Below are 17,912 nucleotides of genomic sequence, written 5' to 3' on the forward strand. Positions count from 1 at the left end.
TGAGCTCCCTAATCCTTGTCCTGAGGATTAGGGCATATGCCACAGCAGACTCCTGATGGGATTCACACTCACCCTCCCACTCAACAGAAATTAAATCTAAAGGCCCCCTCACAATATGCCCATGCAGCAATTCAAAGGGTGAAAAACCTGTAGATTCCTGGGGTACCTCTCTGTATGAAAACAGTAGATGGGGCAAATATTTGTCCAACTGTCTCCTAAACTGGTCTCCAAATGCCTCTAGCATGGTCTTTAGTGTAGAGTTCAACCTCTCCATAACCATTAGTTTGGGGGTGGTAGGGAGTGCTCATTAGGTGCTTCACCCCACAATACTTACACAGACAAGCTAGCAGGTCTGACATGAAATTGGTACCTCTGTCATTCAGTATTTCTCTCGGGAAACCTATCCCGATGAAAATCTTTAACAAACCATTTGCCACCTTCTCTACTTCAGTGGATGGCACAGCCACCACCTCAGGGTATCTAGTAGCATAATCTACTACCACCAAGTTTTACGTCTTCCCTGTGGAACTTGGGGTACTCGGAGACCCACACAATAAACATAGCTACCCTCTGAAATGGCTCCTCAATCAAAGGCAAAGGCATCAAAGGAGCTTTGACCTTGTATCCTGCCTTGCATACTTTTTGGCACTGTTCACAGGTCCTCCAGTAACCTGTTACATCCCTCCCTCAGGGGTCCATTCTCTATACAGTAACCCTTTGTTCCAGTATACAGATCCCCCTTTTCCTTCAGCATCAGTTTTCTCCTTAGCTACCACCTTCAAGTTTCGTAAGGTAGGGTCCAAAAGCTGAGCCTGTCTCAACTCTACTTTTGTGACCCCTCCCTGCTCCCCTTCCATAGGAAGCCTAGTATCTTCTGACAGTGGTGTCTCACTGTCAGCTTGGGTACTACACTCACCTCTGTCCTTCCAGTCACCCTGTCCATGGGAACATCAGTAATTACCAGTAGCTGTGGCTCACTTTCAGGCTCACTGCTAAAAGGTACATTTCCATGAAATAGCCATATCACCAGCCCCAGCTTCAGGTGTGGGGTCTGTTTGGGTCTCCCCAGGCTACCAGAACTACATGCCTGTCTCCAAGCCTGAGTGTGTGTAACTGCATGCCCACAAGGTACTGCATTATCAAAATCATTCCCTATCAAGACATCTGCAGGAATATCCTCAAACACAGCTGCCTGTTTGTGTCCTTCTCCACCCTCCCAGTTAAGGTGAACCATGGCCAAAGGTATTTAGAATGAGATCCCTCCTAAACCTCTGAAGTGGATTGCCTAAGCAAGTACTGCTCCTCTTTAACCACTGCAGGCTTCACAATGATTATGTCACAGGCTCTCTCTTAGCAGTGGCCTGTCTTCCATCCACTGATAGGATACAAACTCTGGTAATAGTTTGGTACCCCTGTTGTCTCCAGACAACTTACTATGGCACACTGTTATTCCCAATTGCTGGCTCCCTCACCTTTTGTTCCTCACCTTGCTTCAGTGGACATTTGTATGCTGCATGGCCCCTCTGGTTACATTTAAAACATCTAACCCCTGATCCTGGACGTGTACCTGAACTAGTGGCTTCCCCTGTTACTGGTAGACTCTGTTGGGGTGATTTAGGGTGCCCACCATGGGTTCCCTTATATCCATGTGCAGCACTGGCTATCCCTTTCTTGTGCAGTAATACCCTGTTTACTAAGTAGAGATTCCCTTTTCTCCCCAGATGATCTGCAGAGTTACACTCCTGGTCTGCCAACCAGATTCTCAGCAATATTATTACATACACTTTCATGTGCTTTGAGCTTATGCACACACATTTTTTTCTGTAAGCTTCAGGTGTTAACTTATAACAGTTCAATAAACATTGTTTTACTCTGTCATAGTTTAAACAATTTGTATCAGACAATTTAGAAACAGCAGTTACAGCTTTACCATGGAGTTGGGGTCAGGAACCATCCCCAGAGCTCTTGGTCTTCATTATACTGTTTACATACACATTCATATATATGAATAAAACTAAAATGCTGCACTCTCTCTTCAGTCTCCAAATGTTTGGCCTCCAGTTCATATTGACCTTGCTTCTGCTTTTCTTTGGCCTTATGTTGATGCTGCTTCTCCTTTTCTTCAGCCGCCAAATGTTTGACCTCCAGTTCAAATTTCTTTAACTCCAGATGGATTTTTAAGTCCTCTGAGGAAATGGTGAACTGTCCTGTTTCTGAAGACTGCACATCCCCATTAGCAAACTGGTTGTCCTCCTGGCCACTGGTTTGCACTGCGGCTGCAAATTAAGGCTGAAATCATTTCCTCTTTAGTCCAGTTAGCATGCAACAGTCCTATTGCTTTGCACACTTTGGCCAACTGGTTCTTTGTCAGCTTACCATAATCCTCTGCTGACATCCTTGTCTGTTTTCTCTGACTAAACTAAACAAAGAAAAATGAATAAAACTGTTGTGATATTGAAACTCTGAATGTTTACCTTGTAGCTGTTCAGAGTACACACACCTTCAGTGACAACTGACCACAAGCTACTGAAATTCAATTAAAATCCCACCTCTCTGTCAGCAATATGCGAAGGCCTCTCCATCTCAGGTCAGTTATCAAGGAGCCTCAATCCTCACCACTGACACCTATGAGAGACGATCACTAAAAACAGGAATGTATTTACACAGCATTTTGAAATGGCGCTCTCTGCATCAAGCACAATTTCCCCCAAGAGCACACAGGGAACATGCTCCAGACCTTGGACTGGACTCTCTGTCTCTCCAGATCCCAAACAAGACTCACTTTGGAGCACTGTGTCCCAGTTCCAAGTAACTGAAACACTCACACATGGGTATTTGATTTTCTCACACACTCCTGGGAAAGGTTGGTACAAATTTACTAGCTATACCCCTTCTGACCAGGCTAAGCTAACTACATTGCCACCAGATAACCACTCAGGCTCTTACAAAGGTTTCCAATTATACTGAGTAAAACAATACTAATATAAATGGTAGAGTGTAACCAAAGCAGTAAGGCTTTTCGGAGTGGCCTAGGCATCACTAAAATAAGCACAAGTACCCTCAAGATGTTAAAAGTATTCTGTAAAAGACCAGCCACAATGAAAGGTATAAAAATATTTAATAATAAATAAAACAGAAAACATGAAAATACTAAATATCTAAGTACAATAAACACCAGAGTTCAATCACAGGAAAAATAAAAATAACACAGCTGGACAGATTCAAACAGATACTGAAAAACAATACTTAACTAATCTCACTGTATTTCCTGACTGTCTAAAGAATAACTGTTCTCTAGCTAACTTAATACAACAAGGCAAGATTAGATACTGAGATGCTTACTTCCACAAGGCAAGATGATCAGCTTCCAACGTATACTGAACTGAACTAACTCAACTGACATTTAGATCTTTATATCAGGTTCCAAAGGAAACAAAACAAGCTGCTGTGTGAGTTCCAGCCTCTCAGTGCTGGTTATACAGATCGCTTGACTCTGGTACAATGCACACTCAGAGCTTTGCTAAGATCTGTTGCAGTATCTGAAAGCTATAGAAAAAAAATCACAAATTTCTATTCCTTCCTTCCAGAATTCTTTGTTTCAACATAAACATGTAATCAGTTATAATAACGTTGATACATTTTTAACACATGCATCTGTACAAGACAGTGTGATAGACAAATGACACAAAATTCCATCTAGCTATGCTGGCATATGAGACACATGCACTGCTATAGTCTCCCTGGCACATATGGCAATACCACACATGGTCACAAGGTGTGTCTACATTTTGCCCGTTTATTGGGGGTGGAAGGTTGAGCGTGACAGCTGTCTAAATGTATTATCATTAGGCGTTGTAGGGCTGCTGAATGTGCTGGCCTTTGATGTGTATGGTTGATTTTTTTTTTTTATGTTAACCAAAGATGTAGCATTCAGTAAGAATATGTGCTCCCTGCACTTTAGGAAAACACCAACATCAGGAGATTGTGTTGAGAATAATCCAGAGGCTATGACTGTACCTCAATTTTTTTTCTGCGTATTAATGTCACGTCACGGCCGTGGGCGTGAATTAAGAGGGAGGTCGTCCCTAAATAGAGGCCGTGGGTTGTAAATACTAGTGTCTACTTTCCCGTTGGATAGTTAAGTTGCGCTACAGATTTTACAGTTGTAGATATTAGTAGAGAGCCAAAGCCTGGGGACTGACTAGTTTTGGAGTATTTTTGTTGGCTTTTTGCGTGCAAACTAATGGGAGTATACTTTTGTCAGCTTTGTAGACGAACGTTCTTTTCGGGAAAGGGGCATGTCTACGAAAAGAAGCACAAAGAAAAGCTGAAAACTGTGTTGACTAAGTTCCGACGGAAGGTGAGAGAGTATAACTTAATTTAATGGGTAGTAGAGGCCACAGTCTACTTATTTTTTTGTCAAGTAGATTGTTTTTCCTGATGGCGCATTGACGTAGACTTTTACTGGTTAGTACGGGGAATGTACATCACTGACGGTGAGAGGGGAAGTGGGTGCAGTTATCCCAGAGTTGCTTGACTTCTTTTGTGAAAAGGATGGTGGTTTTTAGTCAACAAATAATCACTTTGTTCACAGACGTGTTATATTACAAAATTCCTAGCATGTCAGGGCTTAATGTCAGTACTACCATTGCTTAAAAAATAAATGTGTGAGTGCTACAGTTGCAGTTTCTCGGTTTGTACACGCAGCTGTGGGCGGGGATTCGCTGTCTGGTGGGCGGGGATTCGCTGTCTGGTAAGGCAGATCTACTTTGGTGGGGTTTCCTAGCGCGTATTGGGTATGTTACTAGGGTAAACTAAAACAATAAGCAATTGGTTTTTACTCCTAGGGTAAGGAATAGCCCTTGTCTTACGAAAGACTGTTAGGATAGTTGCAGCTTGCCCGCCTTTTAACCTTTTGTAGCAATATATCTCAACGTCTTGGAGCAAAAAAAAAATCGGGACAAACGTAAATAATGGGTTGGACAAAGGGTCAAAAATAGGGACACTTTTTAATTGTTGCTTTTACAAACTTAGTACTGACAGAATAATAGGTTTTGCATGAAGACAAATTTTCTGAAGGGTAGAAAGCCCGAAACTCGAATGTAGGTTCATAGATTAGTACTAGGCTAACAGCCTTTGTGGGCCATTTTAAGCCTAGCCAATTACCTCATGTGAGAATCAAACCTTCTACCTTGTGCCTATAAGGTTAACACCTTAACCACTATGCCGGCCTCCCACCTTTCTATTCCTTAATGGTAGTTCCATTAACAGCCTTGCCATTTATAATCAGTCACTTTCCATTTGACACAGGTGAATGGTCTTTTCTGTTCTTAATTCATTTAGAACTCAGAATTAAATAATAAAATGGATTATCACAACTACTGCTCTTTTGATTGCTGTGATCATTCCCAGTTACAGGTAAGCCCAATAATTGACTGAGTGCACTGACCTTTCTGATAATGATAGAACACCAGCTGCTTTCAAACAAGGATCCATGGGCTACTACAGACTGCCACATTTACTTAGTGGTGCAGCGGCAGCATTGTCACCTCACAGCAAGAGGTTGTCACCTCACAGCAAGAGGTTCTCTGTCCTCACTGCATTCATGTGGGTTTTCTCCAGGTGCTCCGGTTTCCTCCTACTTTAAGAAGATGTGTCTGGAGCATTTCTTCCCGGGCCTCTGCTATAAATCTGCTTCGTTCTGAGTCAAACTTTCCTGATTAACAAATGTTAAGTAAAAAATAAGTATGCATATACAAATAAAATAAACAGAAAATGGTTAATGGCACTTCTTTTCAAAACAGCTGCAGCTCTAGTAATGAGCCGCTGAAGGTATGGGCATTGACGACCACCTGAATCAATCCTATTATAATCTGCCATTGGCAGACCTTTCTCTACCATTACATACAGTCCACAGCCCTAGCTGCCTACAGTGCTTACCCATTACTATAGGTTTCCTCCATTACTAACTAAAGGGTATATCCACTAATATCTGAATGGTAAAATCAACAGCTTCATTGTATTTACACACTACTCCAGTTTTCTCTACAACTACTTAAAGTACTTATCCACCTTAAACTACACTGTCCGGGTACCACTACTTGCCAGTGTGTGCAATGTCCACTCATCACCATTTAAGTGTTTACACACATTTGTAGTGCTCAGTTACCATCTACCACTTACTACTGTAACTGCTCACTACTGTATACATGGCTTATTCACCGTTATATGAATGGTTTGGCCATCGTTACCAGAAGGCTTCACCCACCAAAACCTAAAGTGCTCTTTCAGTCACTGCTTACAGTACTTGTCCATCAATATCTACAATGCCCAACTACCATTACATACAATGTTGCTACAGCACTGCCTCTGTTTAGCACTACCCACAATGCTAATCAACCATTATTCCAAAGCTGACATACTATTACCTACAGTCCTAAGCAGTCATTATCTGTAATGCTGACACACAACACCTTGTTCCTCCACCACTACCTATAGTGGTAATGCACATTTTTTTTTATACAGGGTGTACCCTGTACCTACACAGTGAAAAAAAGCCACTAGTCAGGCATTGCGATACTCACCCTGTACTATTGTTCTTCCACTACTGAGGTACTTGCCCTCCATTACCTACAGTGCTTGGGTGCCACTACTTAAACCATTCAGCCATACCTATTTAGTGCTATCCCACTACTATCTACAGTGACCAGTCACCATTATTATCACAATTTACACCAGTCACCCAGCTTTACATCTGCTTTGTTTGCACACCATTATTTAAAAAGTGCCCATGAACCATTAGCGTTTACAATGCTTAGACAACACTACCTACTGGACTCGTCCACCACTAACAATGTTAATTTATAGGTTCATATGTGTGTACTAGGCTAATGGCCCTAGGGCCTTTACAAGCCTAGCCACAGGATTACCCTGGCATAGTGCCACCCAACCTTAGTTTCCAGTGCCTCTGTCGAGTAGAGCCACTGGAGTTATCCCCGGGGTGAATTTTCTGTTTCCCATCCACTCATCAAGATTTCTGTTGAAGAAGGTCGGCGAGGTGCTTTGCTTGACATGTATGGTAGTCTGTTCCATAGCATGAGCAGTCTCTGGGTTATGAACTTGTCCATCCAGCATGTTCTGTTAATTGTGGTAATAAGGTTGAGGTCTCTGGAGAATGTGGTGTGGAGGGATTGGGATTTCTTTAGATGTAGCATTTCTAACAGAGCTGGGTCAGACATTGCTTTGTAAGTCAAGCAGAGATCGCCTCTTAAGTAGACGATATGATACAGAGAATAGTTGGAGTGTTTTGAGTCTGTCCATATAGGGCAAGTGTTTAAGGCATGTGATCCTCTTTGTGAGGTACTTTTGTGGCCTCTCCAGTTGTTGTAGGTGTCTAGTGAGGTACATGCCAAATGAGCCATTGTACTCTATGATTGGCCTAATGAGGGAAGAGTAGAGGAAGACCATGACCTATTTTTTTCCTGGATGCAAAACCCTTAGTAATGAGATGTGCCACATAGGACTTTCTGACCACAGTGGCAGTGTGGTGATCAAAAGAGAGGTTGCTGTAAACCTGTGTTCCCAGATCTCTTTTAATGCCTTCTGTGTTCAGTGGACTACCAGAGGACTACCATCAATCTGGTAATTCATGGAAACTGGGTTTTTCTCAAAGGGGATGATGACACGTTTTTTGGCATTGAGCTTAATGCCATGGTTCTGGCACCAGTCGTTGGTCTCAGTGAGGCTATTCTGTAGGATGTCGACATCACTTGGGGAGTTAATAATAGCTCCCAACTTGCAATCGTCTGTGAACTTTGTCAACCAGAGTCCCTTCGTGTTGGCCTGGAATTCAGAGAAGTAGATACCAAACAGGAGAGGACCCAATGGATATCTGTACTGCTCACCCACAATACCAGAAGAACACACCATTACCCATACTGCTCATCTACCTTCACCTGCAATGCTCATCCTTTACTATCTATAGTGTCTAACCACTATTTGTAACAGTCACTCAGTAGTACAGTATTCCCCTTCAAGTGTTTGTCCAGCATGATATGTCTCTCACCCACAGCTACCTACATTTTTTTCTTCGTGCTTGCAGCCTCTGCTTCATTTTCTGTCATTATGAAGAAAAGGGAGGGTGCTAGACAGGGCTGCAGCCTTGTATTTCTACCTGGAAGCTTGTGAGATACTACAACCAAAAAGTAGCTTGTTACATATTGTTTTCAATTAAAAAAATGTGCGTAAAATGCTACCAAAAATATGCCAACTGCTTATACCATTTTCAGAAGCTCTTTAATTGTGTTTTCCTTTCGATAATGGAGATTGAAGTACTTTATTCACATCTGTCATTATTTTCTGACTTCAGTCTTTAATGATTTGCCAGAAAACTACAGCTCTATGAAAAATGGACCAAAAATATAAGGCAAAAGTCTGGACATTCTGTGAAAATCTGTACAGTTGTGAGGTATGCAAAATGTGAAACACTATTATAATGTGGAACAAATGGTGAAAGACCACACATACTGACAGTTTACTGACCAGTTCAGCTAGAACGTGCATATGATATGTTTAATTAATGAATGGGTAACAGACTTTTTCAGTGTAGAACATTGGGAAACATGGGACTCAGAATAAGAAGTGTTTCTTATAACAAAGTACACTTGATAGGTATGGACGGCAACAGCAGCATCATGCAAATCTAAATTAAAAATTGAGGAACAACTCCACACTTTCCAATTTAAAAGTTTTATTCTGGTTGGGCCTAGGTTTTCATAATTAAAAAGCTTTCATCCTCAGTGGCAGAAGTGCTGGAAGGTGGAGTTGGGATGTAAAACAAAATTGTCAGATGTTTATTCTTTGCTAATTCTACTCCCACAGGAGAGGTTGAGAACAGAATCTGAAATATAAGCTGCTGTTGACAAATCTAGAATGCATGTACTCTTAAACAGAAATGACAGAAATATTTATTTTCCATCCAAAATAGTATAAGAACACACCATTGATGTGCTTGAGATAGGTATTGTTTGTCAATAGAAATAAAACATACATTTTTTATGTGAAGTAAATGGCAAAAGCAGAGCATTCCTGTGCAACATGAGATATTGGTGGTACCTATAAGTAAAGGACCATTTTCTGTATTACCACACAATGTATATCTTCAGAATAGTATCTGATGACCTTCTGCTACAAAATGATCTTGGATGGTAGTGCCAGTTGTAAAGGCACTTGTAGTATCATGTACTTCTTACCAGTTTGAGGTCCATGAGGCTAAAGTGTGTGCATATGTGGTATGCATTAGAGCAATAGAGCAGCCTATCTGTCGCAAGAGGAGTGGTTTCCAGCTCTGAAATTAACCTTATAGGTACCATCAGCCCAAAATGGCCAATAAGTAAAGGACCATTTTCTGTGTTACCACACAATGTATATCTTCAGAATAGCATCTAATAACCTTCTTCTACAAAATGCACTTAGATGGTAGTGCCAGTTGTAAAGGCACTTGTATCCTGTACTTCTTACCACTTTGAGGTCCATGAGGCTAAAGTGTGCGCATATTTGGGATGCAATAGAGCAGCCTGTCGCAAGAGGAGTGGTTTCCAGCTCTGAAATTAACCTTATTGGCTGTTTTGGGTTGATTTCTATCCCTTTCAACTTTGAGTTAAAAACCCGTGTTTGAGCGGGTTTGCACGAGTTTGCGCATCGCTCAGCGGCACTTAGCTAGGGTTAAGCTATTCCCAGCGCCATAAAGTCTGCTCTTCAGTTTTTCCCTTAAAACTAGCCAGATTCTTAATTTTAGCACTTGAATGTGCTTCTTCATGCTCAGCACTGGTTCAGAACTGTTGTAAGCACTAAATAAGCTACAAATTACTACAGCACTCAGCCTTCCTCATTACCTAGTGGATAACAATTTTTTGTACTCATCTTCCTTAGTTGCTTAGAGGAAAAACAAGCTCTAGCACTTCCTTCACTTGTCTAGAGGAAAATAGTGATTATCCAGGCATGTCCAAGGGACAGCTCCCGGTGTTCTCTCCTGTCTACCTGATTAATCTGGGCATCTTGGGGCAGTATAGCAATTGCCTCATGTACACTGACCTTCTCCTCCTACCACCAACACTACAACCTGTGAGAGGTGCATTTATCTAGCCAAACTGGATGCAAAGCTCTCTCAAACCAAGACCGAACTTGTCAGTCAAGAGGAGATGGTAAATACTTGCACCATACTGCACTCATCACATAGTCCCACTAAACCTACACCACCAAAACCCACACATAGATACACAAAAACATTCACAGAGGCCCTCAGTAATGATCTGCGCAAGCAACAGAGACCTCCAAAGCAGAAACACAAGCAACCTCCATCCCTCAACACTACCCCTCAACACTACCCAAAAGACACATAACCCACAGACTCAGTGTGCCACTCAACTACAGCCCATAAGGCAAAACAGTGTACTCAACACATTAGTCATAGGTGACTCTATAGTCAGGCACACTGATGTTCCACTCACCAGACTAGACAAGGAGAAGGTTACTGTTGGCTACCAGTCAGGTGCCAGGATCCACCACATAACACACACACTCAGGTCACTCCACAACAAGTACAAATATGACTCATTCGTTGTCCATGTTGGTGTGAATGACCTGAGACGTACCTCCCTGGACTACATAAAAAGAGACCTGGAAGAGCTGTCCGATCTTGTAATCCAGGCAGGTATGACCCTAACCCCGAGTAGCATCCTACCTTTGCCCAGAATTATACCGCAGTACAAGGACAAAATGATTGACTTCAACAATTGGCTAAGCTTCTGGTGTCATTCTAAGGGGATCCAGTATCTGTCTGCCTGGGACAACATGGTCGACAGGCCACAATGCTTTGCCAGAGATGTCCTGCACATATCGCCCCTGGGATTCCCGATATAGGCTAAGGCTCTTGCCACCCCTATAGTGCCTATTTTAGGCAAGGTTCAAATGACAAACCCACCACCATAACAGGTGCAGGCAAGCAAAAACTGAAGGTAATGCTACTCAATGCTAGAAGTCTAAACCTCAAAATGCACTCACTCGAGGCACTCTTTAAAATGGAGAAGATCGATATCTGTGCAGTGACTGAAACCTGGTTCAAGGCTCCAGAGAGCACCCCTGCATTACCAGGCTATAATTCATACCATACCTTTCAGCCATGTAACCTGGACTGGAACACCAAAGGCGGAGGTGCGTCCATATTCATTAAGGATATCCACACCTCCAGGCTTGTTGCCCAACGTAATGCATCCAAAGTTATCCAAGTGCAACTAACTCTGGGTAAAACTGCAATCCAAATTGTAGCTTGCTACAGATCCCCCACCATGCCCCAGGATTCCCACTCCTCTTTTTTTTTGATATATTGGAAAATATTCGGGTTCAACCAAACACCCTAATAATGGGCAATTTCAACTACCCCACCATTAACTGGGAAAACTACTTGTGTACCAACTCCTTCAAACACTTGGGACTTGATCTATCCCCCCCCCCCACCAAAAAAAAAATCAAATCATGTATGTATTGAAAATAAAGTAAAACATGTTCCGCAAATTTATTTATATATATATATATATATATATATATATATATAGTTATAGTTTTATATATATATATAATTAAAATTTAGCCATAAACAAATTTGCGTACATGGGGGCAAATGGTGCCCCCGTAGCTGTACCTCGCATGATATATGACATTATTAAAGCTGAAATAATTTTCTAATAAACAAAAATGCACTAAGTGCATAATGTAATGAGACATAGGACTATCTTCCAAAAAATATTCTAATGTCTTTATGCCATCTTCATGTTTGATCTTAGTATACAAACATCTATAGATATCCAAAACATATCTGAAGTCCATTTTATATTTGAAATTTTCTCTAAAAAATCAAATGAGTCCCGAATATAGGAGCCCAGTTTCTCCACATAGGGTAATAAAAAAAATATGTATAAGAAGACCCACATTATGTAAAAAATAATTAATTGCAGAAAGTATTGGTCTTCCTGGAGGTTTCACATTATTTTTATGTAATTTTGGAAGACAATAGAAAGTAGCTAAGCTACATTCGTCTATATTAAATTTGGTATCAATATCTTTCTTGGTGAAATAACCTAAAAGACATCCCTTTTCTAATAACATTACAAAGTTAAATTTGGTATCAATATCTTTCTTGGTGAAATAACCCAAAAGACATCCCTTTTCTAATAACATTACAAAGTTTTCCATAACTTTAGTATACATGATCATGTCAATACAACGTATGAAGTATGTATCATTCAAGTGCTGCATGCACGTCCAAATATTGACTATAATGAAGTATAACAATTTTATTGCCCTTATCCGAAGGCTTAATAAGATCCTGTTTAGCCATCAGATATTTAAGAGCAAACCATTCATTTTTAGTCATATTAAACTGTTGATTTGGTATACTTTTATACTGTTCTATAAGTTCTTGTATAGAGAAACAAAGCATTTCTGAAAAACAACGAACAACAATATCGTAGACCTAGTCATTACCAACATGAGTGACCGGTGTTCCACACCTGAAGTCAACTCTTCATTGGTCAGATCCGACCATAAGCTAATCACCTTAGATATCCACTTCCTACCCCCACCCCCCATTAAGGAAACCACTGTAAAAATTTTCTGCAAAACCAACTTCATGCTTCTTAAGACAGAAGTGGCAAACTTCACGACACCCATGCAGATGGACAATACAGTTATGACTGCCGAATCATACACAAATGCACTCTATAAGCATTTACATGAGTGCATGGATCGTGCTATCCCTAACAGAACCAAGACGCTATCCTCCAAAAAAAGGAAGCCAATCTGGTGGTCCCCTGCAAAAAACAAACTGTACAACAGAAGGAAGAAGCTGTTGTAGAAGAGTGTAAAATCTCATGAGTGGAGGAGCTCCCTGGTCAGCCTCAGCAAGAAGCTGAGATCCGTCATGAAATCCTCCAAAGCTAGCTATGAAAACAAGATTGCCACTGATTCTAAGGACCACCACAAAGCATTCTGTAGCTATGTCAAGAATCTCAATGGCAACAAACAGGTCTGCTTTACAGCACAATGGCACGAAAATTACAGAACCAAATGATATCGCCAACATTCTGGCTGACTGGTTCAGTGCTAACTTTACCCCTCTGTCACCCCATAAAGGGCACATATCTATACCGGAAGAATTCAGAGCCCCTGCAATCATAACTGTGCAGGTAAAAACTGCACTCTCCAAAGCCAATAACACAGCTTCCATGGGACCGGACAATATCCCGGCTGCGTTCTACATGAACTTCAGAACGAACTGGGCCCCCCACCTAAGCACCATGTTCAGTCATAACCTCAGGTCAGGCTTTCTACCCACTGAATGGTGCACAGCAACAGTTACACCACTCCACAAAGGGGAGCCACCATAGGCCTTGGGAACTATCGCCCTATTAGCCTGATTTGCAAGGCCATGGAACGTATCATCATGGAACTCCTAAACAAAGACATTGGTTACCTCCAAACTTTGGACCCCACCCAGTTCGGGTTTGTGAAAGGCAGATCATGCCTCCAGAACCGGATAGACTTCTTTGAAGCAGTCACCAAAGCCGTAGACGAGAGTAAGGCAGTTCACACAGCCTATCTTGACCTCGCCAAGGCCTTCGACACCATCCCCCATTCTGGAATTATAGATAAACTCACTAAACTGGGTATAAATCCATATGTCACAAGATGGGTTGCCAACTGGCTCACTGACAGAACCCACACTGTAAAAGTTGCAGACTCCAAATCTGACTTCAAACCAGTGACAAGTGGAGTACCACAACGTTCAGTCCTGGGTTCTCTCCTGTTTGGTAGCTACTTCTCTGAAGTAAGGGCTAACACAGAGGGCCTCTAGCTGATGATGTTTGCAGATAACTGCAAATTAGGTGCTATAGTCGAGTCCCCAAATGATGTGGACATTCTACAGAAGGGCCTCCCTGAGACAAATGCCTGGTGTTGGAGTTATGGCCTCAAGCTCAACGCCAAAAAGTGCATTGTCATCCCCTTTGGTAAAAACTGTGGACCCATGAACTACCACATAGGTGGCAGTCCGCTTAACGCCGAATGTGTGATGAGACCTTGGTACTCAGGTGGACAGTAGTCTCTCCTTTGATAATCATATCGCCACAGTAGTCCAGAAATCCTTCTACATGGCGCATCTTATCACGAAAGGGTTCTTATCCAGGAAAAAAGAGGTCATTGTTCCCCTCTACTTGGCTCTCATTAGACCCATTATTGAGTACAATGCCCCCTTTGGAATGTACCTCACAAGACATCTGCAACAGCTGGAAAGGCCACAGAAGTACCTCACAAAGAGGATTACAGGGCTCAAACAGATGCCCTACGCTGACCATCTGAAGAAACTCCATCTTTACTCTGTAGCATATCGCCTACTCTGAGGTGATCTCTGCCTAACATACAAAGCCATGTCAAACCCAGAGCTGTTGGACATGCTACACCTAAAGAAATCCCAATCCTTCCAAGATACATGCTCTAGGGACCTAAATCTTGTCACCGCAATAAACAGAACATGCTGGAGGGATAGATTCCTGTCCCAGATACTTCCCATACTCTGGAACCAGCTACTTGTTTATGTCAAGAAGAGTTCCTCATTAAAACTGTTCAAGAGAAATCTTGATGAGTGGATGGGAAATAGGAAATTCACCCCGTGGATCACTTCTGTGGCTCTGCTCGACAGGGGCACAGGAAAATAGCTTTCCTGGGTGGTGAAAGCCAGGGAACTTGTTGGCTAGGCTTACATAGGCCTTTGGGCCGATAGCTTAGTACCTACTTATAAACCTTATAAACTTATAAACTTGTGGTTGTGGTACAAGCCCAGTGATATAAAGCTTTTTCTATTTAGGAAAGGGAAACAAGATTTTTTCGTAACTATGTATTATCACTTCAGTAAAGAAGTGTTATGGGCATTTATTGAACTGTGCAAAATTTCACTATAACACCCACAGTGACAATGGAGTGTGATGCAGAGTGTCAGGTTGCCATTAAAGGCTTGTGAACTAACTGGGATCCAGGCTATATTTCTGTCTTCCTTTGAGATTTTAATATGTAACTTTGAAAAGTAACAGCAGCAGAGTGTTTAGTTATGGAACATACCTAAATCTGCAGTTCTAACCTTTTAGCTTCTTAAACCACACACCTCTACATTTCATCCCACAGCTATAGCCGCATCTTACTACAATTCTGATGCAATAGAGGAGACTTACTTTGACTGTATTAACAGGTCATTAAATATTTATTTAGTGTGCTGAGCAGAAATACACCATAGCACCTACAATGAGACTCCAGTGTAACGCAAAATTTCAGAGCGGCATTGAAGGAACTTAAGCCAAGGCTATATCTCTTGTTTGTTTGCCTTTGAGATTATTACAAACCTTTTTGGTAATAGTGTATTTAGCAACAAACTACAATTAGGACTGCTGTTTTAACCACAAAACTTCAGTGCAGCATTCCTCCGACTTTGACTTTAGTTGCTTTTAATGTGCCGTGTTACAAATAAAAATGTACAGTATTTTGATTTTTGGGATACTGCAAACCTAGTACACACAAATTCAGGACAATAGTTTACCCAGACTTTTCTTCAGAGGTCATATAGCCCTCAGATGTAAACAAAACATAATGCTAGACCATGACAAAAAAGTCTGAAAATCTAACTTGATATAAAGAGGCCATGTGTCAGATCCATGAAGACAGCTCACAATAAAAAAAAAAAGACTTTAATAAGGTACTTCAGTACAAAGCATACACATGCTGTTCTGGTGGACTTGTGACCCTTTTGAGAGGGTATACTACCTCTGACTGTGAAGGAATTGCATACATATAATAGCCACATAATGCTGTGACATATCCTCAAAAGATCATATCACTAATCAATCAGAAGTCCTCCTGAAGCTGGTATTTGCTTTCATACACCTGCCCCCCACCCTTTTGTGCAGAGGTCAAAACCTCCCCAGGTAGAAGCCAATCATAGTGACAAACTGTGATAAGTGTTTGAAATGTTGGCTTTGCTAGCTGTGTAAAAGAGACCAAATGTCAGTTTCCCGAAGACATTACTTATTAAAAAAAAGTCAGGCACTTGTAATAAGGTGCACTGGTATAATATGCAAACATACTGTCCCAGAGGATATGCCCCTTCAGAAAGGGTGTATTACCTTTGACTCTGAAGGAGTCACACAGCTCTTCATACTTTTTAACCTGCAGAGATTGGAAAGTGGGCACAAAAGCTCTTGGAAAAATAGGTGCATTAGGCCAAATATTTGGACACCTGATTAGCATACAAGTTGAATATGGTGTAGCACATGACTGTTAATACTTCAAGTATGATAATGGGATACTGCTCAAAAATACCAGTTAAAACATGCAAGTGACAAAAATATAAGCATGCTGTGAACACCACAATGTAAAATCTGTATATTTTATAAAAGATACTGCAAAAATCTGTGTTGCAATCATTAATTGGCTTCTGAATAGGGGAGATGTAAAATGTGGGTCCTTTTAATTGTTGGAGCCAATCAATCCTGTAATCTGGTTTTATGTGTACAAAGCAGCTTTAAAATCATACAAAGGGATAAGTCAAGCATGAAAATCAGTGTATACCTCCAAAAAAATTGCAGTTGAGAGGTCTGTTTCTCTTTGATAGATACTACCTCCAACAAAATGTGTGATCATTTCTAATTGATTGCTTATACAGCCATTTGATTTTATACTTCAGCTGCCCCCACCCCTTTTGCCCAGAAGTCAAACAGCACCCATGCAGATACCAAGCATAGCGGCAGACTGGTGACAACAAAAGCCCTTTGAAAACACAGATTTACCAATTGTATATAAAGTGGCCACATATTTCCGCAAAGACGGATCACAATTAAAAAATCAAGGACTTCTAACTAGATGCTTTGGTACAAAACATTCTGTCCCTATGGAATGTACAACTTCTGAGGGGGTACATTGCCACTGACTGTGAAGGAATTGTATAAATACAATGGCCATATACCACAATGACAGACCCCCCACCCCTATAAACCATAACAGTTATCAAGCTGGAGTGGTCCTGTAACTGCCATTTGCTTTCATAAGTCACCTACCCCCAGCCTTTTGTGCAGAGCACCCATGTAGGAAACCAAGCACAGTGGCAGACTGTGATAAAAAAGCCCTCTGAAATGCTGGATTTGCTAGAGGCCATATTTCAGTTCCACAAAGACTACTCGTAATAAAAATACATGGACTTCTAATAAGGTACTTTGGTACAAAACACATGCATACTGTCCCAGTGTAATGTGCCCCTGCTAAGAAAGTACAGTCACCTCTGACTTTGAAGGCATCACAGAAACATAATGGCCACATTGCGCTTTAACAGATATTCCTTCCAAAAAAGACCAGTAAAAAAGCCAGAAGTGATCCTGTAACTACCATTTGTTTCATACGTCAGATATCCACCAAAATAACCACATTCTCAATTACCTTCACTCTATCTTGACTAAACTGATATCAGTGACTGTATTGCATAACTCCTGTAATTGCCCTTTGCTTTCATGAGCAGCATGCCCCCTCCCCTCACATACATGCAGCCACTTATAGCACTTACCTCTGATGTGTGAGTGCCAAAAATGATGAAGAGGTGCTAATTTACTTTTTTCACTTACAACTGTAGGGCACTTCATCCCTATGTTGGCTTCTGTAAAAATTAAAAAAAGAGTGTATGATTGTTGTGGACAATGTGTCATGGTACCACTGATGACACATCTGCCTGTATTTCTGCCAGAAAAAGTGGGAAGGGGGTGTGAATCGCTACAAATGTACATCTGCCTGTATTTCTGCCAGAAAAAGTGGGAGGGGGGTGTGAA

At 41.3% G+C, this 17,912-nt stretch overlaps 1 protein-coding gene across 2 annotated transcripts in view; it reads left to right on the forward strand.

Annotated features, from left to right (window-relative positions):
- Positions 1 to 4,067: 4,067 nt before the first annotated feature.
- Positions 4,068 to 17,912, forward strand: part of CENATAC (centrosomal AT-AC splicing factor) — a 484,230-nt gene continuing 470,385 nt past the window's right edge. For both annotated transcript variants that reach the window (XM_044080937.1, XM_044080938.1), the window contains exon 1: positions 4,068 to 4,360. In XM_044080937.1, coding sequence (XP_043936872.1) covers positions 4,244 to 4,360 — 117 coding nt within the window. In that variant the 5' untranslated portion in view covers positions 4,068 to 4,243. The remainder of the gene's footprint in view (positions 4,361 to 17,912) is intronic.

This window comes from Protopterus annectens, chromosome 8.part0, assembly GCF_019279795.1.
Source record: "Protopterus annectens isolate FY-2018-M chromosome 8.part0, PAN1.0, whole genome shotgun sequence".
Lineage (NCBI taxonomy): Eukaryota > Metazoa > Chordata > Ceratodontiformes > Protopteridae > Protopterus > Protopterus annectens.